General features: G+C 37.2%; 3 protein-coding genes across 4 annotated transcripts in view; all 3 read right to left on the bottom strand.

The window, feature by feature from the left end:
• The window catches only part of nprl3 (NPR3-like, GATOR1 complex subunit), a 39,528-nt gene extending 23,475 nt beyond the window's left edge, over positions 1 to 16,053 (bottom strand). For both annotated transcript variants that reach the window (XM_057860715.1, XM_057860716.1), the window contains exons 1-3: positions 15,544 to 16,053; positions 6,676 to 6,742; positions 2,484 to 2,616 (exon numbers count right to left, since the gene is read on the bottom strand). In XM_057860715.1, the coding sequence (XP_057716698.1) occupies positions 2,484 to 2,616; positions 6,676 to 6,742; positions 15,544 to 15,757 (414 nt within the window). In that variant the 5' untranslated portion in view covers positions 15,758 to 16,053. The remainder of the gene's footprint in view (positions 1 to 2,483; positions 2,617 to 6,675; positions 6,743 to 15,543) is intronic.
• Positions 16,054 to 21,974: 5,921 nt separating this feature from the next.
• LOC130931733 (hemoglobin subunit alpha-1-like) lies at positions 21,975 to 23,104 on the bottom strand. Its single transcript, XM_057860720.1, has 3 exons — positions 22,849 to 23,104; positions 22,577 to 22,784; positions 21,975 to 22,200 (listed from the first exon to the last, which is right to left on the bottom strand). The coding sequence occupies exons 1-3, from the start codon at positions 22,941 to 22,943 to the stop codon at positions 22,072 to 22,074; spliced, it is 432 nt and encodes a 143-aa protein (XP_057716703.1). The 5' UTR covers positions 22,944 to 23,104; the 3' UTR covers positions 21,975 to 22,071.
• A 2,403-nt stretch (positions 23,105 to 25,507) lies between these two features.
• Positions 25,508 to 26,362, bottom strand: LOC130931732 (hemoglobin embryonic subunit alpha-like). Its single transcript, XM_057860719.1, has 3 exons — positions 26,196 to 26,362; positions 25,925 to 26,132; positions 25,508 to 25,720 (listed from the first exon to the last, which is right to left on the bottom strand). The coding sequence occupies exons 1-3, from the start codon at positions 26,288 to 26,290 to the stop codon at positions 25,592 to 25,594; spliced, it is 432 nt and encodes a 143-aa protein (XP_057716702.1). The 5' UTR covers positions 26,291 to 26,362; the 3' UTR covers positions 25,508 to 25,591.
• Between the last annotated feature and the right edge of the window lie 1,342 nt (positions 26,363 to 27,704).

Raw genomic sequence — 27,704 nt, forward strand, 5'->3', positions numbered from 1 at the left:
AATATGTTCCGGTACACTATCCAACTAGGGCTGTCCCAAACGACTAATTTTCTCCTGATTAGTCAGCTGACTATTTTTAACAATTTGTCGACAAATCTAATAATCCCCCCCACCCTTTTTTTTCTTCACTAATTTAGCATTGAAATTTTTGTTGACGCTTATTAATTTCACAAAAACATTTTAGAACACTTAAATTCTGTATAAAAGTACAAATAAACAGGTAAATAACAACAATAAATCACAAATTAATAATGAGGTCGAATGCTAATAGCATTAACTAGTGCAAAAGAATGGAATGCAAATAGATTCAGAACACTGACTTCGCCTGTCCAACATGATTCAAAACAATTCTTGAAAAAATATCAAGCATTAATATTATAGTATACTACTATATATAAAATAGTAATATAATAATTATTCATTACCAATCAGATTTTTTTATCAAGGGTGTCAATTTAACGCTATTCTTAGTGTAGAATCTGAATTCTGAAGTATGTGGGAATAACTCCAGAAATCGTTATTTATATGACAAACATGACGTGCTTTTATTTTGAAATGTTCACCGGAACTACGTTCGCTAAATTGTTAATCGTAAGCTTTACACTCCGCAAAAAAAAGCTATTTTTGTGGTGTCAGTAATCAATTTTTTTCCCTCATTTTTTTCATTTGCAAATGCTGGTAACCAGCGATTTTTTTATGTTTGAAGTGTCACTTTTTAACCGCAAATTTGCGTTTTGGAGAAGACTGCCAATGTTTTATTGCAGGCTAAAGTAGGTTGTCTTTTTTCCAGAGGTGCACGATAATTATCAGTTCGATAATTATCGGTCAAATAATAGGAATTATGACGTCATCCCAATAAATCCAATAACACTATTTATCGGCCCGATAATATACTGTATAATGTTTTTGCCACGGTGACGGTGGATTGGGATGTGTGAGTTTGTTTCCACTCCTGTTTTGCCAGTATGTGAAGTATTGTTACTGTTCTAGAGGCCGTATTTTTCCATCACTGAGTAATAAACCCTACAATGGCAATTAGCAAATGTTTGCATTTTACAGTGTTAGTTATAAGTTAGTAAGTTATTGATAAGCCTTTTGGTTTTTGATAGGCTTGCTCTCCTATAATTGCCAGGTTAAGAAAGTTGTTTCATGGGCCAAGACCACAAAAGTCTCCTCTCCTGTTGCACCAGATGTTTTTATCTGATGACAAAGCACAATACCTGTTGGGATTATGTTTTAGTTCAGTGCTCATTGTTCAGGGAACACATCTTCAATGACATTGACTGATTGTGATTGACTCAAATTATATTTACTTGAAAAAAATGCACTTCATTAGAAGTCAAAACTGTTCTTGTCTTTGTTTTAGTTCATCATAATTATGTTCATGTCATCATGAAAAATCTTCTTAGGTCAAAGGCAAATCTATGCTGAATCCACCACTAATATTTTTTACTCACAGGTGTTCAAAAACTCAGATGAATATACATTTAAAAATTATATACATATTATCTGTTATCATATCGGTCTTGAGGAGCAGGAAATTATTGATATCGGTATCGGTTTCAAAAAATGGATATCGTGCACCCCTACTTTTTCCCCCATTAGCCTCAATGTAGCAATGCTAACATGTACCGTGTTTAATAAAGATGTGTGTCCTTGGTTTGTATGTCTGAACTTTAATTCTATGGCGTGTTGATGACCAATAAACATCTGTTAAAGGAACTGGAGTCTAATGTGGCATCAGCACGCACTCACAAATGTATGCGCGCGCGGCAATAAAACACTGCCGGCAAAATTACCGCCCTCATTTTTATTTACCGTGCGATAAATAGACTCATTCCATATCACGACAGGCTTAGCAACGTCAATAAAACATGTCGTTAGTTAGTTAGATGGACTTACAATCTGCCAGCTTGTAATTGTCTCCTGTCGTCTTCCAAAATTACAACTGGGTGACGGCACTTTAGGTGTTCGTTGATGGCCGACGTGCAGCCAAGCGTGGCATTGAAGAGACAGGACACAATAGTGTACCCTCCTTTGTTTCGTTCAAATAAGTCAATGTTTTGGCCACTCTGGTGCATTTTTTTGGCTTTGTGCCGCTTCCCCGCTTGCATACTAAGCGTCCGACAACCCTCCCCCCCTTACAAATGTTCTCCTCAGATCTACACAATTCACGTAGGTCACCCTTTTTGACTTCAAAATGGCGAATTTCACCAAAAGGTGAGAGATTTTCATGCCTGTTTATTTTTGGCATGTTTCTGTCAACATACTCCATTCGCTATCATTGACAGTAATAAATGAACCTGAGTTGCTCTAAAAATTACTACAGAGTAACTTTGGTATGTTAGCACACACTTAGGAGACATACACAACTGTCCTACTGTTCTAAACGCTTGAATACTATTTTATAAAATAACTCATTGGCTGCCGCTGAAAGTGCTCAACAAACCAAACTTGCGGTAAAAATTGAGTGTTTATTTGACCTGAATAACGGGAGGATGCTGCAGCAGAGTCGGGTGGCCCACAAAGCGTACGTTGTCGATCTTCAGCTCAAACTGCTTGCCGCACATGTCCGACTTGGTGGCCAGGATTGTGGCCAGGATGCTGTCGGAGAACCTAAATGTATGAAATGGTGTTTAACCAATAGAAAACACAACAACAACAAGAAGAAAACAATCGTTTGACAGACAGAATTTTGGAGAGGTTATAATTGAAACATCATCTTCCAGTTAATTTTATTTCATTTATATTTAATTAAAATTCCACGTTTAAATATATGTGTTTCTAAACCGGTCATATTTTTTATAGAGTCCCATTTGTGTTCTCAGTATAAATTAAGCAGTATTTTCACTAGAATGGGTCAAATACTCATTCAACTTATTTGTTTGTGTGTTATCAATTAATAAATTCAATGGTACAGGCTCCTAAATTCTATTTGTTGTAAATTAAATTGACTTCTGGTATAAGTTTGTAATGGAATTTTGCTGTGTCCCTAGTGTGTTTCATTCAAATTCAGTCTATAGAATAACTAATATAAGTAGGAAAAAAATCAAAAATAATTGTTCTAATTTTATTATCCTGGATAAACTACCTTTAATCATGTGTTGTTTTTAAATTAAAATATATTATTTAACTAGAAACTGCAATTTCTGGAGAAATTACGATAGGGCTTTGCTGTGGTAGATACAGATCTATCAGGTCACTTCCTGTTGATTGGGAGACATTTCGGGGACACGTCCTGTTACATGGCTGTCAATGGCATCGACCTACTTGGGTGTCAATGGGCTGTAATGGTAAGTTTTTGGTCAAAACTCACAAACACATAGGTTTTGTTTTTTTTACCACTGAAATGAATGGGAAATTTGGACGTACATTTCCGTCGGTGGCATGGACATGCATGACAGTCAATGGCATCGACTTACTTGGGTGCCAGTAGAATGTCAATGTGCTGCCATGGTAAATGGTCAAAAATCACAAGGACCTATGTTTTCCTGCCATTGAAAATTAATGGGAATTTTGGATGTACATGGCTGTCAATGGCATCCAATTGGAAATGAATGGACAGTTTTTGGCAAATTTTGGGGGAACCGTATGTTTTTTGCCAAATTCTGTATACAACTTTTCTGCCCCTTACCATCCTGGAATTTTTTATGTTTAAATTATGCGATTTGGTCAAAAAAAAAAAAAAAAAAAAAAAATTGTAGGACTAGATGCATTTGTAACCCCCCCCCCCCCCTCCAGCAGATATTTTTGGGGGGTCATTTAAAAAATTGCCTGCCTCACACGAAAATCCTGCTCCTTTTGATATTTGAACAGTGACGGTCGTTCAAACGGTTTGGGCTGTGTGGCCCGCCGAAGAAACGCCATTGAAACGCCATTAAAAAAAAAAAAAAAAAGTACTATACAATAATAATAATAATAATGTTTTCTGTTTGTCCCCAGAGTCACTGTCCACTCTGTTGTGTGTGTCCCTTTAACAAAACTCCCCATTTATGAATAACATCACTCTTCTGCGATTACATCACACCAGTGGTGGGAAATTCAACTGTGGTACGTTTTTTTGTTTTGTTTTTAATTTTTTTATCTCCTTTGAAAAATCTGATTTTGCAGTTTTATGAAATACTTTAAGTGTGGTTGATCATAACGTGTACACTCTGCTAAAGTTATATATCAAAGAAATTTAATCATTTCAAAAGGTTTATTTGTAAAATGATAAGAATTATCAAGTATCCAAAGTCATGTTAGCGATTACACTAGCAAAGCTAGGCTGCAACTTTTTGAGAAAAATGTACTTCTAAGAGTAGTTTTACTAAGCTATACTTTTTACTTCAGTAGATTTGTGAAGAAAAAAATGCTACTCTTAGTTTGCTACTTTGGGCTACACTAGTTGTTACATTTTCCTCTTTATTCGATTTTAATGTTTTTTTGTTTTTTTTTTTTGCCAGCAACACCAACAGTAGCTCTACCAGTCTCATCAATAAGACGTGGGAACAATGATCACATGACTCCATTATACCAATCAGACGCAAACCAGCTGTTATATCTTCACACCAGCCTGTTCAATCATGTGGTGTCTTTAAAGCAACATAAAAAATGAAGTATTTGATATCGAGCGCTGAGCACATGACTCCAAAGCCCGGATTTTAACCTCTCTTCCAGTTTTTATTTAGCATCGATTGATGATGGAAAACCAGAGATATGATCCTATTAATTTCAAAATCGTAATTATGAAGGAACTCTTGACTAGAGCTGGGAATCTTTGGGCACCTAACGATTCGATTACGATTCAGAGGCTCCGATTCGATTATAAAACGATTATTGATGGACCCCCCCCCCTTCCTTTTTTTTTTTTTTTTTTTTTTTTTAATGTTTTATACATTAGTTACAAAATTGTTCAAAAATCCTCCCAGGCTAAACCAAACTACTATTTCAGTATCAAGTTAACATATAACAGTAAACAAATATACAAAAATAACAGTAAATAAAAAACTCCAATCCCTATTCTGTATCAGCAGCTTTAAACAACATTCAATTAATTTAATGTTGTGAATCAACTGTTACAGTTGTTAAATATACTCCCGTTATTCCATAATTTCCCTCCTGTCTACTTTTGTCAAAGTTTTAAAACTATTTCATTATTTAAAGATAGATTAAAGACAAGATTCTGCCGATTTAGGAGTATTTTAGATAAAAAGTTAATTATGTACGCTACAACAGAGCGTTCTAGAGAGGTCTACTGCTTTAAGATGGCGGCTGTTTACTTACGCCGGAAAGTCTGTCATTTCGCATCTCTGTTCAATAATACATGTTTTAACACCGACGTCGTCTGTATTTTGCATCTAGTTCTACATATATATGATATCTACTGTAGCCGTATGTTTGTAGCAACTAGCAACTGGGCGTTGTTTGTAGCGGCTGTCGGCCGCAGTCAGGTATGATTGTTTTTTTATCTAGCGGCATGAGTAGAACATGATATTTACTCTCAGTCCGTTCATCATTGCGTCCCAAAGACCGCGCTGACTGTGTTTTACTTCCGCTTTACCTGGTATAATTCAATAATCGGAATTTGGATATTTGTGAATCGTTCTCGAATCTTCCAAGGCCGAATCGCGAATAATCTAAGAATCGGAAATTTTGCACGGCTCTACTCTTGACTACTCAAACTAGGGACTATATTCTCCACCAGAGGGCACTCATGCTCTTTGGACAAATAATGCTTCATTTATGTCATTTTTTTCTCGTGGAAAATCAATGTTTTTTCTTCTTCTTTGGCTTAATGCGGTTATGTATTACGTTATAGTACAGTTTAATAATAACAGTTGTTATAGCTAACTTTGTGCTGGGGAAAAAAAAAATCAAACATCGGAAGCAGTTATTCACAATGTTGCTCATTAATTGAGTATTCTTTTCACCAAATAAAAAAAGCGGCATGGAAAATGAATGAATGAATGAATGAACTTTTTTACTTGTACTTAAGTACACTGTTTGGACGACTACTTTTACTTGAGTAAAATTATTGTGAAGTAACTACTTCTTTACTCCTAGTTGACTAAAATTTTTGGCTAGCCCACCTCTGGCTGAGGGGTAACATTAGCAAAAAAAGAAAAAAAAGTCTCCTTTGTTAGTGCCCACTCCGTTATATCCAAGTGGCAGACACCTATAAAAAATAATGACCCAAACGTTCAATAAAAGTTTCATGCTGCAGGAAATTCATGCTGCAATTAAAGGCTCTATTTTAAGTGTAGGGAGTAAAAGCAAATTTTGCAAACAATTTTCAAGTGTGCAACATGCCACCATTGGATCGATTCCACTCTGATCACAGTTTGAAATAACAAAACAAGCAAAGCTCATTGTTTTATCCTGAGAATATGCACAAGTAAGTTAAATTAAAAACCAAATTAAACAGTTGGACTACATAAAATAAAAGGCAATGGAAGCGGAGGAGTTGGTGCTTTCGGACAATTCTAAAGTCTTACCCCTCTACAAACTGTTTGTCAGTTAACGAAGATGGCGCTCTGAAACGGGAGGAGCACCGTAAACAAATAAAACAAAAAATAGAAGAAACAAGCTAAACAAATACGGAAAAATGCAACAAACATTCTTCGTGTTTGGGAACGAATGGGTGGATGGAAGGACTGCATATGAATATCATGAACAATTTTGAGAAGAAAATACCTTGAATCTCCATCCTGATCTTCAACTTCTCTGGTCGTATTCAGCGCATAGCGATTCCGCTGTTTTGCTAGTGGTGGAGAGGATACAACTAAAGCATTAATATACTACTGGCAAAAATGTGCAGAATATATTCTTATTACATCATTCAATGCCATTGACACTGAAAGACTTCAACTCAATTTGAACTGAGATGGCTGTTTATGAAATTAGATGAAAGCTATTACCGTATTTTCTGGACTATAAGTAGCAGTCCCCCCCCCCCATAGTTTAGCTGGGGGTGCGACTTATACTCAGGAGCGACTTATGTGTGAAATTATTAACACATTATCATATCATTTCACATTATATTTTGTTGTTTTGGAGTGACACTGATGGTTTGGTAAACTTTTTTAGCATGTTAGCATGTTCTTTATGCTATAGTTATCTGAGTAACTCAATAGTTGCGCCATGTTCGCGTTCTGCCTTTGTCAATGTGTGTTCAATTGTATTGTTGACCTTTTCATATTGAAATGCATGCTTTCAGTTTGTGGCGCTTTCACACCCAGATGGGGGCGCATTCGCACTTGTTTACGCGAACAAGAGCGCTCACACGCCAGAAGAAGACGGACAGGTACGCAGCGCCTGTCCGCCTGAGCGAGCGAGCGAGAGAGAGAAAAACACGGCTGCGAACCTACGTTCATTGTTTATGCTTGTAAAATATCTCTACAGAGGCAACACCTGTGCGTAACATCTTTTCTGTTGTTGTTGTGTGTTTTCCACCTGCGATCGGACACTTAGAGCCAGTTGTGTGGTTGTTTGAACGATATGCTAATGCTCGTGAACGCATGCTAACCGTTTGTGTCATTGCTGTAATTGCAGCTAATTATCATTTATGTTGATGCAAACCTGTTTGGTATCGAGGACGAAATTGTTTTGTATTATTTCTATTTCTAGTTTCACTCTTCAAATGATGATGTCATAACGACGGCCAAAATTAAGTCGGCAAATTATACGGACGTCCTTGCCTGGCACAGCCAGACTATTCTCCCTGTATTTTTCAAACAATGAGAGTCTGGGACCCAGTCCATTAACGGCCTCTCGAGCAAGGTACAAAATCAACCGTCCAATCAGATTCGTTTATTTGCGTGACGTGTTCATAACGAGTAACCTAACTCTTGCGCGCCGAAAGTCGTCTCTACAACAACACAGATGGCGAACGGGAGAGCCGAGAATATGTTCCAATCCGCGGTAAAACCAGTTTTAAATTACCAAGAACACATCGAAACAAGTCATTGACAACAGTCAACATGGCTCGCGCTAGCCATGTTGAATAAACTTCTCCATTCTCCGCTCACGCTAATTACTTGTCGCTTTAACAACGTCACGTCTGCCCGTCGCTGATTGTTCCACTCCGCTGTGCTTGCTGTGGCTTGCGCCGCCCTCGGAATTTGATCCGCCGGACGGTCGCCAGACTCAATCGCTGGAACAGCGGTGAGTCTGGTATACCAGGCAACGGACCTCCTGCATCGTCATCTGGGAGTTTAGCTCGCTGTATAGCCAGGACCGAGCCATAGCGTCCTGGTGAGGACAGTACATTCGCATTTCGTTGTTTATGCATCAAGTAACATTATCATACGGTACACTTATTCAGCATGTTGTTCTCTATTGTATTTTGATTTTAAACTGCCTTTCAAGATGACATATCTGTTCTCCTGTATGTATTGTATTTTATCAAGTAAATTTTTATCAAGTAAATTTCCTCCCAAAATTCAACTTATACTCCGTATTGGCCCGAATATAAGACTATGTTTTTTGCATTGAAATAAGATTGAAAAAGAGGGGTCGTTTTATTTTCGCGGTCTAGACGTTATACCCATTCACGACACTAGATGACGCCAGATATCATTGAAGCGATGTTCTGTTATAACGGATCTCAGCTACTCTCCCCATTCACGACGCTAGATGGCGCCAGATATCATTGAAGCGATGTTCTGTCACGACAGATCTCAACTACTAGTTTAACCAGTTTGCATTATTTTATTGCAATGTTTCAAGACTACAGTTCGTCAGACTTCACTTTGATGGTTAATGCAGTTATTGCAATTTTGTTGTTTTATCACAATAGATTGGTTTATTTACATTTAAAAAAACTAGAAGCCATTCATTTACAAATGTGATTGCACTTTAGTTTACATATTTAAATGTTCAGATATTAAGATTTGAATGAGGCAAAATAACATGCTTTTTCTCTCAAATATATTGTTATAATCATTTGTTTCAGATGTAATGTAATTATTTTCTGTTTAAAAATTAATTTCAAACTTGAGTCTTGAAAAAGAGGGAGTCGTCTTATAATCAGGGCCGTCTTATATTGGGGACAATACAGTATATATGTTTTTTTCTCTTCGTTGGACATTTTATGGCTGGTGCGACTTATAGTGAGGAAAAATAAGGTAGAACAATTAGCAAGGTTTCTGGTCTGTTTCGTGGTAATTTGTAGAGGTTGAATGATATATCGTAAAGTTGACCATAATTGATCAGTGAAGAAAACATCAGTTTGGACACGAAGGTTATGTGTCCTGAAAAAAGGCACCCAACCAGGCCATTGTGAACATTTTTTTCTTTAAAATATAAAGGCAACAAGACATGCAAATTCACAAAACAGGCTCAGGTTTTAAAGTGTTAATATTTTGGCCAGCATTTTTCACTCGCTTTACAGATTCAAACATTTCATAGAATTTATTAACCCTGCCAAGGAATCCAACATGTGACGGTTTCTGTACCAGCATGACCAGAGATAATACAACAAATCCAGCAGAACCTTTCATACATGTGATATAAAACCCCTATCATACATTCATTCATTCATAAAATGGTATATTACTTGTATCAAAACAAACTAGAAAAAAAAAAAAAATAAAACATTTCTGGAGAACCTGAATGGGAGGCAGTCGGACATCCGCGCATTTAATGACGTCACCAGCCACAACAAAGCGTCGCCATATTGACAATGGGGTAAAAGACGAGTCACTTATAATAAAAAAACGCATTGAACTTTCGTCTTATTTGCCGTCTTTTTTCAGTCGGAATGGCTAAAAGTTGCTGTGTTGCGGGTTGTCACACAAGGAAGAGTTCGGAGCCGCATTTGAAGTTCGTCATTCTTCCACGTGAGAAAAAAAAAAAAAGAGAAACAAATGGCTGAGCGCAATTAATTGAAGAACAGTAAAAGAAGACGGTTCCGTGGACTATTTTCGCCTGTGGGAACCTAAATCCAAGCACATTTACGTTTGCAGCCAACATTTTATTACTGGTGAGTTTAATCGATTATTTTTTGCCCCAATTAGCTGCTACAATTCAATAGACTAGGCAGTGGTTATTTTTACCTTAACCGGCAACTCGCAAAGCGTTTTTTTTTTTTTTTTTTTCCCTTTAGCCGTGAACTGCTCTGATTAGTCAATCGGTATATTATTGGCCTGGTGGGAATTGGTTATTTTGCCGTGACGTGTTGACGGCTAAATAAAGCTTGGAGGCGAATTACCGGTAACGGCAGAAATAATCACTTCGTATATACTCAGAGGTGAAAGTGGCTAGAATTTCTTGCAAGAACTCCCCGACATGAAGGTTGCCACGGAGCAAGAATTTTTTAAAATTTATTTTGTTCTTTTCTTTTCTTTTTTTTTTGCGGGGGTGGGGGGGGATAACCTCCTAAAACTACTGAAATGCAAAGAAAACTGTTTTGGCACAGTTATTTTTATAACACATACAAAAACTGCTTTTCATTCAAAATTGTATTTTTTTCAATGATTTGCAAAATAAAAGTTAACAAAAACAGCAATAACTCCAACCTCCATCTCCTAATTTTTATTTCCTCACATACTAAATGCCAAATCTAAATTTTAACTACTTAAGAACACATGATGTATATTAAAATGGAAGTTAATGTCAACATTTACTTTTGCTTTCTTTTTGTTTAAATAATAAAGATATAAGTAACATACAGAGAAATACAATTGACATATTATGCAGAGTGAAATGGTATATATTTTGAAGATCGCGCAAACACTGACTTTTTTAAATCATAAGGAAATGAATAAGTAGCATAACATAAATAAACAAATATACTGTAAGTCCAAAGTGCACATTGACAGCTAAGATGTTCTGAACCTCCCCATCAGAGCAAATAAAACTAAATCTGATAAATAAGCCTCCTCAACTCTTTCCTTGCTCTTAAAGATTTGATCCATTTTCTGCTGCATCGCCCTTTTTTTGTCGCATCAAGCCAAATAACTTTTTTTGTTGTTGTTGCTGTTCCAGAAAACATGCGCTAGTTAGCTAACTATCTCTGCTGATCACATGTCAGTATGTCAGCCAAATGAACGATAAATGAGTCCAGGCGTTTTGATTCGCTGTGTGCATTCGCACATTGAGGTGACTCATCATCGTCAGACTCGAATAACTGCAGCAGCTAGGGAAACCTCCATGCCGTCCGTGGAATAAAATAAATAATAAATATTGGTGGAATATCGGATTACGCTACACAAGCACTTTATTATGCTTGTTATTAACAATTGTGCATGTAAATCTGATGTTTGTAGATTGTTTTCTTCTAGGAGATGAAATGCATGTGCGGCAGCTCAGCATTTAAAAAAAAAAAAATTTACATAACGTTTTGACTGTTGCAGTCATATTTTTTGAATCGAAGCACCGTGTACCGGAACAGCATTCCGGCCCTGAATCTTATACCGGAACTGCGTTCCTGACCGTTCTGGCCCACTTTCACCCCTGTATATACTACCAATTTTCTCAGTTCCACACAGTACAAATTCCACATAAATGATAAAGGTCAACTTACTGGGTGACTTTATGAGGTAGTTGTAGATGTTTCCGAACTCCACTGCAGGCTATTCCTTTGTTTATCCAGCTATCAGCTGCAACTTTGTACGCCAATAAACGCTAATTTTAAATTGCATCGCCTCCTCGCGTCTGTCGGCAGTGACTCGTGATAATAGTAAGCCACGTTTAAGACGTTTTTAGGAAAAAAGACGCAAAACACACCTGAAATATATGAATTTCAGACGTTTGTCTATGGAATGTTTAGCTGTGCGTACCCCCTTCACAAAATGGCGACGCGTACCTAAGCGAGGTGACGTCATCGTGACATCACGCCGACTTCCTCCTTCCTGACCTGTTAATAGGGAATGGGACGTACTACGTCATTGTTTGGACCCGCCTCCATGCTGGCAATATAATTCACTTCCGGGCCGGCAGAGTCAATGCGGATTGTAACGTGTGGTAGTGCTAAGCTAACTCTTTCGGTGTTTTAGAAAGAAAATATGGGTTGCGTTACCGGGTGCAACAGCGTCTCGGATGGCTGGATTGCAGCGGTTCGTCGGAAAAGCATTTCTTATGATCATATTTCTGCTGGAATGAGAGTGTATTCCCCTCATCTCTACTCTTGTAAGTTGAACGATTTATCCGTTTTGGTTTCAATACGTTTTTTGTTTTTTTCTTTACTGTTGTGTAAATCTGCCTCGGTAGCAATGCTAACCTACTCCTCCTCACCTACCTGTTGTGTTACTAGGAAAACCTGCATATGAAATGCTGACAACACATCCGGATTGGTCACCATATCTCTTCTTGGGTTATTCTGAGGTCAAGCGCACCACATCGGAGCGTTATGAGAGGTTGGAAAGGCGAAGAGTGCACGCTGAAACTTCAGTTTGCTCTGCTCTTACAAACACAATCCCAAGTGTTATGAAAAGTCAATAAAATATGAATACCAGAACATGACTTGAACAACTTCTTGACAAACTGTAACTGCTTGTTGTTTACTTCAGGTCTTCATAATAAACAGGTGTAATAATTACAAAGTCAGGTGACTTAATTTTGTTATTCTATTTGGAATATGCATTGACAATTTTTGGACAGTGTTGTAGACAAGAACTGGGACTGATAAGTTGCAATAGATTTATTTCAAGTAATGCAATTTCTCCAATACGATATTTGAATTGACAGTTTAAAATCTTTAAATTAGTGCAAACAAGGCCCACCCTCTGACGGTGGCAGCAAATATTATATAATTATAAGTAATACACAAATACAAGATCACAATAAACGTGTCTTTGTCAAAGCAGTTTAAAACACTATTTACTGGCCTTGGGTAAATTGCCAGACAGGATAAATATGTGCTTTAAAGTTCTTGCATTTCCATTTTAAGTATTGCAAGTACTAGTCTCCAACACAGTATTTGAACTGACAGTTTAAAATCATTTTAGTACAAAATGGCCCACACTCTGGCAGGGGGCAGCAAATATTATAATACATAATACATTATAAAAAGCTATATACTATATAAATACAAGATCACAACAAAACCTGTATTTTTCAAAGCAGTTAAAAAACATCCAGTGGCCTTAGGTAAATGAACGTGTATAAATATGTACTTTACAGTTCTTGCATTTCTATTTTAGGTATTGCAACTTTTCCAACACTATTTGAATTGACAGTCTAAAGTCTACATTATTGCAAATAAGAATATTATAAATGAAAAATAATAATAGAATATATAAATTCAACATTACAATGAAACGTGTCTTTGTCAAAGTGGTTAAAAAAAACGTCACTGGCCATAGTTAAATAGCCAGGCAGAATAAATATGTGCATTAAAGTTCTTGCATTTTCACAAGTTAAAAGCCCGCAGTTCATCGACGAGAAGGGCAGACCCAGATGGCGTCTGCTGCAGGGGCTTGTTTGAGTCCGACACAGGACAAATGGAACCACTCCATTGAACAAATTTTCTTTGTCAAATGATCCAAGAAGAGAGATGGTGACCAATCGGGATGTGTTGTCAGCAGGTTTACCTAGGAACACAACAGGTAGGTGAGTCGTAGTAGGCGAGCATTGCTACCGAGGCAGATTTACACAACGGTGTAAAAAAACAAAAACGTATTGAAACCAAAAGTGGATAAATCGTTCAACTTACAAGAGTAGAGATGACAGGAACACACTCTCATTCCAGCAGAAATATGATCATAAGAAATGCTTTTCCAACGAACCGCTGCAATCCAGCCATCCGTCGTACCTTCGTGATCTGATATTTGGTCCTCCATGCAGGAAAACGGTGAAAAGTGAGTCCATTTTTCCTCACCCCTTTTTTTGTCGTAGGAGACGCTGTTGCACCCGGTAACGTAACAATAAAGCACCCATATTTTCTTTCTAAAACACCGAAAGAGTTAGCTTAGCACTATCACACGTTACAATCCGCATTGACTCTGCCGGCCCGGAAGTGAATTATATTGCCAGCATGGAGGCGGGTCCAAACAATGACGTAGTACGTCCCATTCCCTATTTGGGGGAATTCTAGAGTCACACATTTTGCATTGATTGTTACCCCTATCAAGTAATTAGGTTCATATTCATGAGAAATGTAGCCCTGACCCCCACTAGCTCAATCTGTTTGGTCTTATTAATGCGCCGTCCCTAGCAAAAAGTGTAAGTGCAGGATATGCTGTTATATCGTCCCTACCAATGTTGAGACCAAACCTACGCCATTGTTTGTATTTGTCAGCCACTGTTAAATTACCAGATATGTTTTTATTTTTTTAATTGTTATTTCGCTATGTACCTGAGTGCACCACGGCACAAAGTACGCCATCTCTTCTCTTGATCTATCCGAATCTACCCACTCTTTGCAAGGGAGGAACCGGGAATGTTAGATGGGAAAAAAATCTTCCTGAAGCTTCCACGTAAATTGTACATAAAATTAACACTCACTGATAATTAAAAATTAGTCATTAACATTTTTATTTTAATGTAAAAGGTGTTGGAGACGAGACCAGTGCGTCTTGAGTCAAGGAGAGGAAAGTTTGTTGAACCAAATCTATCCTGGTGAGTTTCCTTATGTGCTAATTTGGGCTAATTGTTGATGTTCGCTAGAAACGATGTTGATAAATAAGTCCACACGTAGAATTATAAAACCAGTCAGGGCAATACTGTTATGGACAACGGTTTGTGAAAAGAGTTCTGTTGTTATGTTGAAGTGTGGTGAAAAAGGAAAAAATAAATTGGGAACTTTTCAATGAGTTTTTTAGCATTAGCACACGAGCTATTTGTTGCTACCAGCGGTGTTACGTTGGGGAAAAAATACAGAGGTGAACACTAACGTTCCACGACAACCTACGTTCCTTGTGGGTGCGTTTTGTTTGTAATCTTCAAATTCACTGAAGAAGCAGATGGGAATGGACGTGTCAGAATATGCATTCGCTGCTGTTGTGCAGAAATGGCTACGCTATGCCTTAGACCGCGTGGGTGGCAAGGTTCGCGCACGTCGGACTGAAGAGGAGGCTTATGTTTTAAATATGTATACTGAGCATTGTTAAAAATAATTTTGAAATCTAGACAAGTGTTTATTTTTAATTATTTATATAGTACAATATTTTATTAGTCAGCCTAGCTGTTTCTTCTGTCTGTAAATAGAACAGGGCCGCTAAATAAAGGCATATTTGTAAGCAATAATAGCATCATGGTTGAAAATAAAGGAAAACATAACATTGATTCAGCGTTGTTCCAATATTATTAATAATCGAAATGGCGTTTAGGTTTTGACAGGATTTCAACGTTGAAATAACATTAATTGAGGGTGCAAAAGTGATGACAAATCAACGTCGGGTGTCAACGTTGATTCAACGATATCAGATTGACAGTCTTTTCGACGTCGGTCTGCTAACTGGGTATAAATTGCACGTCTATCGCCGTCAATGGCATTGAAAGGTGAGCATTCACAAGCACTCCTCCCATTTTAAATCAAAAGAATATTTCCTTCCCCCAAGTCTCGTGTTTAATGAGCAAGTTGATTGTCTATTTGCTGTCATTGCTGATAAGAAGGCGTACCTGGGTGCGAAGACGCGCACTCGGCGGCTCTTTGGAAAGGATAGCGGAAAAGCAACTTGTTTCCACGGCTGCCAGAGCTCACTAAGATGACACTTATGGGGTTGGTCTTGTGTCCGCATCGGGGGCCTCTGTACAAGCTGAATCTGGGCTGCGTTGTGACCGTCGTTTTTCGCTGGTCATCTGCGGACCCGCCGCCGGCGGATGGGTTTAGCATCACGAGCCGGTCTTGTGCTGACCCTCTGCTATAAAGGACAGCTGAGTTGTGTATTCAAACGCTTCTGTGATGAACGGCAAGCCATTTATGTGGATCTCAATCACAGACTCAGAGACCAGAAATAGCGAATTATTTTATATTTCATAAAAAGTACAACAAAGGAAGCATGCCTACGCGAATTTAACAAAGTCAAATATAAAATAGAACACAAAAAAACAAAATGATCAAAGAAGGAGAAGAAATTTCCACGTTGGTCTAACTTCCGCAACTCTAAAAATTGTTTTGTGTAACCTTAATCGTGGTCCTACCAGAAACACGGAACAGCGTGACATATTAAAAAAAAAAAAAAAACTTTATTCACAACAAATACTCAAACATTCAAACAGTGGGTGATTTTCTTATTGAACAATAGAACATACAAATGACAACAATACAGAACAGCCAGTTCACATAGAATATAACCTTTTCAATATATTTTTTTACATAGTAAGATATACAAAAATAAAAACAAATAAAATATAAAAAATAATAAATGAAAAAATTAATTTAAAAAAGGCATGTTATATGCTAAACAATTTTGCATGAGCTACTAGAATAGACTTGCATTTATTGTTTTATGTCAGTTATTATCAGTTATATTAAGTGATGAAATATAATTCAATTTCAACTAAGAATAATTTAAAGTCCAGATTTACGTTTTGTAATTTAGATTTATGAATATATTTCCCCAGCAATAGATAACGATTTAATATGGTATATGTTTTTATCTTTGGATTCAAATACAGTAATGATTGTTTTTCCCTTTAATTCAATCTTTTGTTTGGTTTGACATAGAATATATTTTTGAGGATCGGTCCAAAACTTTGCGCAAATGGGGCAACCATTTGAGGGAAAAAAAAAAAAAAAAAGTCACATTTTCAGGTTCAGTCGCACAAAAAGTGCATTTGTTGTCAACATCCTTTAAACGAGACAAATACACATTAGTTGGGTATATATAATGTAAAATCTGCAAATGCAATTCCGTTACTTTGTTGGGGGAAAAAAAAAAAGTTTAAAAGGAACAAGCCCCGCCTCTCGCAATATGTTCATACTGCATTCCAGAAGAATTTCCCACGAGGTACAATTTTCCTGTTTCTATAAAAAGATTACCTTATATGTTTGTTCGTACATTTCTTGCTTAAAAGATCTAGATTATTTAGGTAAAGGATATTCACATTAACAGCTTGCTCATTCTGTTCTTTATATTCTCTCATTAGTTCTAATATTCCACTCAAACATGGAGTATAGGATTCACATACAGTTAGCAAAATTACACACACGAACACAAATAAAATAAAGAAAAGGGTCGGGGTTATTTTTTCACCCACAAGCTGTATTGTTTGCAAAGTATCTTGGTCCTTATAGCCTTGGGGTTCAAAGAGAAACTTATATCATCCAACTATAAAGAAGACATTTTTCCTAAAGGCAAGGCAAGGCAAATTTATTTATATAGCACAATTCAACACAAGGCAATTCAAAGTGCTTTACATCACATGAAGACCATAAAAATCACATTTAAATCAACACAACGTAAAAACCAAGACAAAAGATCGCATTTAATCACAGAATAAAAATAAATAAATAAAAATAAAACAAAAACTACTACTAATACTTGAAACCAGCAATGGAGATAAGCACAAGAGGAATAGAAAGCAGATAGATTGAATTATATAGACAGTTATGGATATGCAGTGCTAAACAAAAGCGTTTTTAGCCCTGATTTAAAGGAGCTAACAGTTTGAGCATACTTCAGACGTTCGGGTAACTTGTTCCAGAGGTGAGGAGCATAATAACTAAATGCTGCCTCACCCTGCTTGGTTCTTGTTCTTGGAACATGGAGAAGACCGGTTCCAGACGACCTTTGGGGTCTAGATGTCTCATAGGAATCTAACAAGTCAAGCATGTATTTTGGTCCAAGGCCATTAAGTGTTTTGTAGACGAGCAGTAGTATTTTATAGTCTGTCCTTTGACTCACTCGAAGCCAGTGTAGCGATTTCAAAACCGGTGTAATGTGGTCCAGCTTCCTTGTATTTGTGAGGACTCTGGCTGCAGCATTCTGTACTAGCTGCAGCTTCCTGACTGATTTTTTTATCAAGACCTGTAAATATACCGTTGCAGTTGTCCAATCTGCTTAAAATGAATGCATGCATAAGTTTTTCCATGTCTTGTTGAGTCAGAAGCCCCTTAATTCTGGTTATATTTTTTAGGTGGTAATAAGCGGATTTAGTGACGGACTTTAGATGGCTATCAAATTTTAGGTCTGAGTCAATAATTACGCCAAGGTTTCTGACTTGATTTGTAGCTGTAAGTGACATTGTGCTTAGTTGGCTGCTTATCTTTGACCTTTCCTTTTTTGGCCCAAAAATGATCACCTCTGTCTTCTCCACATTTAACTGGAGAAAATTCTGGCACATCCATTCATTGATTTGATGAATGCATTTGCTCAGGGAGACTAAGGGACTATAATCATGTGGGGACACAGAAATGTACAGTTGTGTGTCATCTGCATAGGCTTGATATGAGATGTCATACTGTTCCATTATCTGAGCTAACGGAAGCATATAGATGTTCAATAAGAGTGGTCCAAGAATTGACCCTTGAGGGACTCCACACGTGAATTTGGTTCATTCTGACTGATAGTTTCCGATCGACACAAAGAAATCCCTATCATGTAAATAGGATGTGAACCACTGAAGAATAGTGTCAGTAAGCCCTACCCACTGTTCCAATCTGCTGAGTAGTATGTTGTGATCAACCGTGTCAAATGGGGCGCTGAGATCCAATAGTAGCAGAACAGATGATTTGCCTGCATCGGTATTCCGACGAATATCATTTAGGACTTTGATAAGTACGGTCTCGGTGCTGTGTTGTGGCCGAAATCCAGACTGAAATGAGTTAAAAAGATTGTTTTGCATCATAAAAGTCTGTTCAAACACAACCCTTTCGATAATTTCCCCCAGGAATGTCAGATTTGATATTGGCCTGTAATTACTAATGGTTGAGGCATCCAGATTAGGTTTTTTTAGGAGAGGTTTTATTACTGCAGTTTTTAAAGTCTGAGGAAACTCTCCTGTTTGGAGGGAAGTATTTATAATCTGAAGTATGTCTGGGGCTATGCAATGAAAAACCGTTTTGAAAAAGTTTGAAGGAAGGATGTCAAGGCAGCATGTTGTGGGCTTTAATTTCGACACAATTTCTGTTAAAGTGGCATAGTCCAAGAGGCTAAACTGTCTAAGATTGACGTGGGGGACATTTTGGGAGGCGTTTAGCGTAACATTTGTTAATCTGGAGTTGCACACAGTCTGTCTAATCTTTAGTACTTTGTGTGTAAAGAATGCTGCGAAATTATTACAGGACACCTCAGATGCCAATTCCTGAGGTATTGATGCTTGTGGGTTTGTCAGTTTGTCAACAACAGAAAATAGTGTGCGAGTATTGTTGGTGTTTCTACTAATGATCTCTGAAAAATATGACTGTCTGGCATTTTTCAGTTCCTGGTTGTATTTGCGAAGACTCTCTTTGTAGATATCATAAAAAACTAGGAGTTTGTTTTTTCGCCATCTGCGTTCTGCTCGTCTACAAACTTGCTTTTGTTTTATAGCTAGTATGGCATTTCTCCAGGGTGACCTCTTCTTTCTTGACAAAGTTTTTGTCTTAATCGGGGCAATAGTGTCCATTACAGTAATCACACTGGAACTGAAACTATTTACAAGTTCTTCCACTGGAGCTATTGTAGGGGTTAATGATGAGGCATAGGCCTGTGTGAATAACGCACATGTGTTATCACTTATGTAACGCTTCCTAATCACCTCGGTTTCCCTTTTCAGAGGATGGACAGGGGTGGTCATTTTAAACATAATGCAGTAGTGATCAGACAGAGCAACATCATTCACTGTGACCTCAGAGATGTTAAGACCTTTGAATATTATTAAGTCCAGTATGTGCCCTCTGTTATGTGTTGGAACTGTGACATGCTGAGATAAACCAAATGTATCCAAAATATTTAAAAGCTCTCTAGCACATCCGTCTTCAGGATTATCAACATGAATGTTGAGGTCACCCACTAAAACAACACAATCAAAGTCCATGCAGACGGAAGACAGTATTTTGGTAAACTCTTCAAAAAACATTGTGTTATACTTCGGTGGTCTGTAAATTGTTACCAAGGCAGCTGTGCAAGGGCTTTTTAGCTGTATGACAATATATTCAAAGGAATCAAACTGACCACATGAAATATTCGTGCATTGAAAACTGTCCCCGATCAGACTGGCAACCCCACCTCCTTTCTTATGGGTTCTTGGCGCACTAAAGAAATTGAAGTTTGTGGGGGTTGCCTCAATCAGAACTGTAAAACAGGAACATTTGGTGTTTGATTTACACATTTTACACAATGAATGTGGAATTTTGCCAAAATTAAGATTTATAAAATATATTTCTATCTATTTGTAGTTCTTCAAGGTTGGACAGGCCTAACAAAATGTGTCTTAAAACTATTTTGAATGAGGGCTGAACATAACAACTTAACATATCCATATTAATTGAACAGCGTGACACTGGCAAATAAGTATGCATTATGTATATTGTCATGCCCTTAAGTAATTGTAAGATTTTTTTTTTTTTTTGAAAGATAAGAATTGTTAGCAAATATTAAAAACAATCAATGAATGCTCCTGTTTTGTGTGTTTCCTGAAAAAAACACAAAAAAAGATTTTGCTTTGATTTTTTTCAAAGCATTACAACATGTTATTGTTTTATTTTTTTGGCAGGGGCAATGCACTGGTTATGGCAGAAAATAACACTCTAAAGTTGTTTTATTATTTTTTTTCATCGTATTTAACTCATTCTATGACATTAATGGCGATAGACGTGCGAGTCATTTAAACTGGAAAGACTGGCTTTGAATGCTAATGTTTCAGTGTTCATACATTCGCCCCTCTCAGTCAAAATAGATTGGACATCTCGCGTTGTCAATGGTAGACAATGAGTTCAATCAGTGCTTTGTAAGGGTTAAAGGAAGAAAAAATTGTGCATAAATGGGTTTAGAGCAGGGGTCATGAATTAAAAATCCGCTGGGTCCGACATAAAAAAATTACAACAATCTCAGGTCCGGAAATATTTTCAATGCTTCTTTTTTTCCAAAAAATACAAACGTATCTTTACGTGGCCATGCTGATAATTACAACATTCAAAAATGTAAATAATATATAAAAGGTGCATAAAACTGAAAAAGTGCTTTAATTGAATCATTAAATAACAACATAAGAGCATGTTCAAGACTTTTTTTTTTTTTAAATTGTGGATGCTGACAGGGGGACTTTCTTTATTTTTTAACAGACCTCTTCTTTCAGCAGTTTCAGCAACTGCGCTCACACAATCTTTGACAATCGGTGCGTCACTGAAAGACTTTTTGTTTTGACCCAATATCCACGCTATTCTGAGGGAGCATTCATTTGCGCGTTGCTGTGCAGTGAATGAATGAGCCTTGAGGTGCGATCATATTGAGCCCTTAATTCCGCTATTTTTTGAGAACGGGTGGCAGAGTTCATAGGGAAACTTTGCGAAAAAGCTGCGTGCTTCGTATCATAGTGCCTTTTCAAATTGCTGCTCTTTACAACCCCTACCATCTCTGAACAGATCAGCCATAGCGGTCTTGTGCTGCCGCCAGGTAAAATGAACAAAAATGTGTTGGTCCACTCTTCCTTAAACACTCTGTTTTCTACATCAATCTTGCGTAGTTTTGAGCACGCCATTTGCCGTACCTTTTTCGCCTCTTCCTCCAACTTCATTCGGCTCAGTATTTGGCTGTCACTCCGCGGAGTCTGGAAAGCGAGTGTGAGACATGCTGTTCTAAAAATAACTTTCAAACGCTTCACTCCCATTGGCTGGCTCGAGCGCGTCACCGCTAAGGTTTTTGTTTGTTGCCCACCTCTGCTCTGCAAGCCCGCTGACAAAAATGATTTTTGTTGTTGCAATTTGTATTAGATGCGACAGTTCGAGATCTGGTCCAGACGGCTTGGGGGTCCGGAACCGGACCGAGGTCCGGGGGTCCGGAACCGGACCGAGGTCCGCAGTTCCGTGACCTCTGGTTTAGAGTAAAGGGTTAAAAGCTCATGCATTTTTTATATGCTGCTTCATCGGTGACCTTGCAAGGAAAAGACTTGAAACAACATGTTCATGATTTCTTTTGATCTTTTATTACATTTGAGCACAACAGACTGAGGAAATGGAATACAATCCTATCGACATGGTTGCTCCTCTGATGGGGTTCATGCTGTTCATCTGTACTTGTCACTAATAGCGAGCGTCAGAGCAGCCAGGAACTTGTCCATGCTGACATGGACCTCTGGGGTGAATTCGCCGGGGTACAGCATGGCCATCACCACAAGGATGCAGTGGCCCAGAACCTGGAATGTATACAAGATGCCAAAAATTAAACACATTCACTGTATTGCTTTAAGACATTCACTGCCGTTGACAGTGATTGCGGAGTTAATTGACTGAATGTTACATTTCGTAAGTACAGTTTATTCTTGCTTAAGACATTTTTGCATGGTCATTTTTCAAAAATAGATTTCTAAATAGTTTTAGCGACTATGTTTTGACTGAGCCAAAATAAGTGACTTCTTTACGACTTGACTTGGTGTTTTTGCACAGTAACTTGAGATTCAGTTTGAAACATGAATGGCTTGTGACTAAATTCCACATCTGCAAAAACGGTTTCTTCCAACAGGACATGAAATCTTCTCAAACGTAATCATTGAAAGTGTAGAAGGCACCCACCTTGAAATTGCTAGGGTCCACTCTCAAGGTGAAGGCGTGCAACTCGCTAAGGCTCAGCAGACCGGCAGTCAAGTTGTCGATTTTGCCGATGGCATCGCCGACGCCAGCCATGACGACCTTGCCGTGCTTCTTGATGGGAGCGGATCCGAGGCTCAAATCCTTCCAGTGGGAGAAGTAGGTCTTGGTCTGAGGGTATACGTAGATCATCCTGTTGAAGCAAACCAACATCAAAGACAGGTATTGTAAACTAATGCGCGTCCAGTCTTATTTACCTGGACAGAGCTTCGCTCCCGATAAGGTCAGCCCTTTTAGAGGCCAGAGCCCAGAAGTTCCTGACTGCGGCTTTGTCCTTCTCGGTGAGACTCATTTTTGCTGAAAGTTGAATGCCCCGGGGAGGGGAAAATTGAGCTCTTTATGGTGTGTGGTAAAGGGGCGCAGGCACACCCATGATATGATGCGTGCCTGTTGGAGGGCATCCAAGTGGTAATGCTATAGATACTGTACACTCTCACCACCACAGTAAAAAACATAACAAAAAAGAATAGTTTACAACACACTGTATTTACTGTTCTTAAGTACATACAGTAGGATGTTGGTAGTCTTATAATTGAAGGAAAAAAATTGCTGTGTGGAAAGATAAGTCACTTAATCCTTTTAATGACTATTTTAGCTCATTTACAAAACAAAAAAACACTTACGCATAAAAACCTAGCAGTCACAATATTTTTAAAAAATGGTCCCAAATGATCTAAAATGTGATGTCCATATATTTGGACGACACGTCTAAATTTTAATTATATTATTTTTTTTATTATTGAGTTTTTAATATAATTTATACATATTTTCATAAGTATTTTTCTTATTAATTGTTAATGACAAAGTTGATATTATGATTTAAAAAAATAAAATAAAATAGAGTTGTACAATAATGACCTTTCAACCGATAACAGATATCCCCATAATGTTCAACTCCAAAAATCCGATACCGATATCAATCTGATACCGAAAAATGCGCTCGTGGATATGAAATATTATGTCAATTGTCTTGTTGTAGCAGCTGTATTGTTGCAGCTATCGATTATTTTAGTAGTCAATTAATCTATCAACTAGTTAGTTGTAATAATCAAGTAATCAGATTAGGAACATTTAATGCATTGCAGAATAAATTTTAGGAGGTGTAAAACAAAGGGTTGCTAAGATTACACTTTCAAAAGAGCTTTAAATGTGAACACAAAATTCCTGAGTGTTTCTTCAAACTATGCAGAATTGCACTTTAATTTAAAAATACATTTAAATACCTGAGCTTAGCCTCAAACGGTATTAAAAAAGAAAAATTTAAAAATGAGGATCTAAGTACAACGAAAGACCAATTGGCTAACTTGAATAGCAAAAGTCCACTAGCTTAAATGCTGTGAGATGCTAACTTGTCTAAAAATTATTTTTTTTTTTTTACAAAACTCTTAACAAATGTTTCAAACACATATTCCCAGAAAAAAAATGCTAAATATACTTATAAACTAAATTATGAATGCATAAAAACATATTACCTTTGTTGGTCTTAACAGGGATCAGGTGTATTCAGACATGTTAAATGAGTTATATTCACTGTTGCCACTACAGGACAGTGTATCAACCCAAATCAATAACACTAAATGCAAACACTTTCAAAACAAATCATTATAAAGCCATTCTGATGAAACGAATACTCGAAGCAGCAAAATTTTATTCAAGGCTGTGAATCGATTAATCGTTGACGCACTACTGTATTGTGACGCCCCACTGTATGTTTTAATAATGATAAATGTGACAACTTCAAGGTTTTCAAAATAAACTTCAACTTAAATCATAGGAAAAAGTGCCTTTATTGCATCTCAATATCTCTGAAGGCAACATGCCTATTGGCCTAAAAACGATAATGAAAAACTGATGTCGAAATAATCCCATATCATTTGAAAATGCTTTTATTGGTTGATATTATCGGCTACCTGATAATATCGGACTACCCTAATAAAAAATAATTCAATTGTATGTACACTGTACAATATACAGAAAATAATAAAATATACAATTACCTACAGATGACACAAGATGGAAACAAATCAGTTTTTTCATTAGACAGACATAGCCATTAGACTTTTTTTTTTTTTTTTTTTTTACTTTGTGCCTTTTTAGTTACTTTTTATTCTTGCCTAACTATATCTTCTATATATTTTTTCGAGGCTTGCCTGTTAGCTATCTGCACAACACTGTACAATGCTTGATGTATATCCGTGAGTTTAAAAAAATCAACAAGAAACCACCATTTTGAGGGACAAAAAAAAAAAAAAAAAAAACTGAAAAAAAAAGCATTCATGCCAAGTCCTCCCAGTTTAAATGAATTGGACGTCTGTCACCATCAATGGCATGTAATGACTTAAATTCTATGAAAATTAATCTACTTTAGAGACTTACTTGGGGCTCTAATCAGAGTTTATTTCTGTTTTTCTTCACTTTATTTTCGCTAATTTAGCTTATATTGACAATGTATTCATTTATAAATGGTATACAAAAATAATATTACAAAAAAAAAGCAATAATTATTAATTATTTTCAAGTTTTTAATTGCAAAAAATAGTCAATTGCCCTACAAAGAGTTCAAGGTCAAAGTGTCAACTTTTGAATAACTGTCCCTGAAAGGCTTCAACTGCAAACCCCCATAAGCAATGATCCCTTACAAATATGAGATGAAGCGAGTCGTGAAAAATATAAAAATCATAAAGCGTGGCAACTTGATCTGAATCCCTTTGCCATTTTTGGCGCTGTTACTCTGAATTCCAAGCAAATTTTATGTACAACATTGTTGCGCGCAATTTCATACAGTTCAAGGAATTGAAGACCTATTCCACAGAAAATTAAAACCACTTTAGTACAATGAAGACACAGAACACAATATTTTGCTTTTGAGCATTTATTGAAATTCAGCCCAACAGAGAGCCGGATAAATGAATTGAATGCTGTTGCCGTGGTTGATTTGGTTTATCTGTACTTCTCACTGACGGCGAGAGTCACAGCGGCCAAGAATTTATCCATGGAAACATGGACCTCTGGGGTGAATTCCTGGGGGAATGTCATGGCCATCACCACGAGGATGCAGTGACTCAGAACCTGCATACGGGATAGAGGACCTTTAGATTACCAAATCAAGAGTTACCCTTGACGGCGAAAGACGTCACATCTGTTTGAACTGGAAGGGACGTTCAATCAATTGCTCCCAGTTCAAAAAAATTGAACTTTCTATCATCGTCATTGGCAGTAAATAAGTTAATTGCGTAGATAAAAAAACAACTCAATTATTGAATCTTTGCCTACCTTGAAATTGGCAGGATCGACTCTCAAAGTGAAGGCGTGCAGCTCGCTGAGGTTCAGCAGACCAGCAGTCAAGTTGTCGATTTTGCCGACGGCGTCGCCCACAGCGGCCATAATCACCCTGCCGTGCTTCTTGACCGGAGCGGAGGTGAGGCTCAAGTCCTTCCAGTGGGAGAAATAGGTCTTGGTTTGAGGGTACACAAAGACCATCCTGCAAGGCGAACCAACATCAAAAACACGTATTGTAACCCAATGCACGTCTCGTCATATTTACCTGGACAGAGCTTCGCTTCCGATAATGTCTGACTTTGCTTTGGCCAAAGCCCAGAAGGCTTTGACTGTGTCCTTGTCCTTGTCGGTGAGACTCATCTTTGCTGAAAGTTGAATGCCCCGAGGAATGCAAAAACGCAGCTTTTATATGCTGTGTGGCAAGGGGGCACAGGCACACCCATGATATGATGTGTGCCTGCTGGAAAGCATCCAAATGATGCAGCACACTCCCACCACACCAGAAAAATACGAGAAAAACACCCAAACAAACACTTTAATGAAATGTACATTTTCACAGTTTTAAGGTAGCCACTATTTTGCTTACTAAACATATCGTATGGATGAAATCCAAATTCTATTTGAGTAGACTCATCTGTAAAAGCGTACCGCGGATGACCCACAAGTCATTTATTTCGGGATTTATTTTCATCAACCAGATTTGTTGTTAGCACAGTTAATGAGGTGTGTAAAATTCTTTCTTTGAAAGTCTAAAAACATGGGCACCAACACAGTAGGTCAAGTACACAAACACAAGTTGGCAGACATACGCAGCAGTTTCTTATCAGCTCAAATGCACTACACTCTAAAAAAATGCATATCTGATAAGCATATATTTTTCTCCTTAAGCTGCAAACATACTCCTGAGTTTTTCATGCACCGGTTGAAGCAATAATAATTGATATAAATGCTAAATAAATACACAAAACAAATGCATAAATTCATGAGAAACATTTAAAATTGTGTTTAAGTTTGGAAAAGCCACCTTTACAATGTCATGAAGTCTAAAAAAAAAAAAAAAAAAAAAAAAGGTGTAAATTTTCCATTTTGGCGAGAAATAGCCAATAAAACAAATTTAAAGAGAAAAATGTAATGTTTACTCAAAAAATTATATACGGTACTTTGGGGGGAATTAAAAAGTTGTAAATCTTGGAAAAATATTTTTTTTTCACGAAGTACTTCTTTTAAATAGAAAAAGGAAACGTTACAAATAGGGCTGCAACTAACGATTATTAAGTAACAATGTAAGTAACAATGAAGACAAAGTGGATGATTATTGTCGGTCAAAAACAATATTTTATCACAGCTTCTGGACTTAACCAACTGTATCGGTTATCAAATTTGCTGGCAACTGATTTTAAATTGATTAATTGTTGCAGCCTTATTAAGACACTAGTTTAGACTGTAAGATGTCCGAAAATTGGCAAAAATATGTGTTGTTGTTTTCCGAAGTAAACACAGATTTTTGTTAATTCTAATAAGAATTACAACTGAGAAGTTATATCTATTTTATAATTTCAAGAATTTCGACAAGTTTACAATTTAAACAACAACAACAACAAAAACAACTTCATACTTAATATACAGTGGGGCAAATAAGTATTTAGTCAACCACTAATTGTGCAAGTTCTCCCACTTGACATATTAGAGAGGCCTGTAATAGTCAACACGGGTAAACCTCAACTATGAGAGACAGAATGTGGGGAGAAAAAAAACAGAATTTTTAAAGAATTTA

This window comes from Corythoichthys intestinalis, chromosome 16 (assembly GCF_030265065.1).
Source record: "Corythoichthys intestinalis isolate RoL2023-P3 chromosome 16, ASM3026506v1, whole genome shotgun sequence".
NCBI lineage: Eukaryota > Metazoa > Chordata > Actinopteri > Syngnathiformes > Syngnathidae > Corythoichthys > Corythoichthys intestinalis.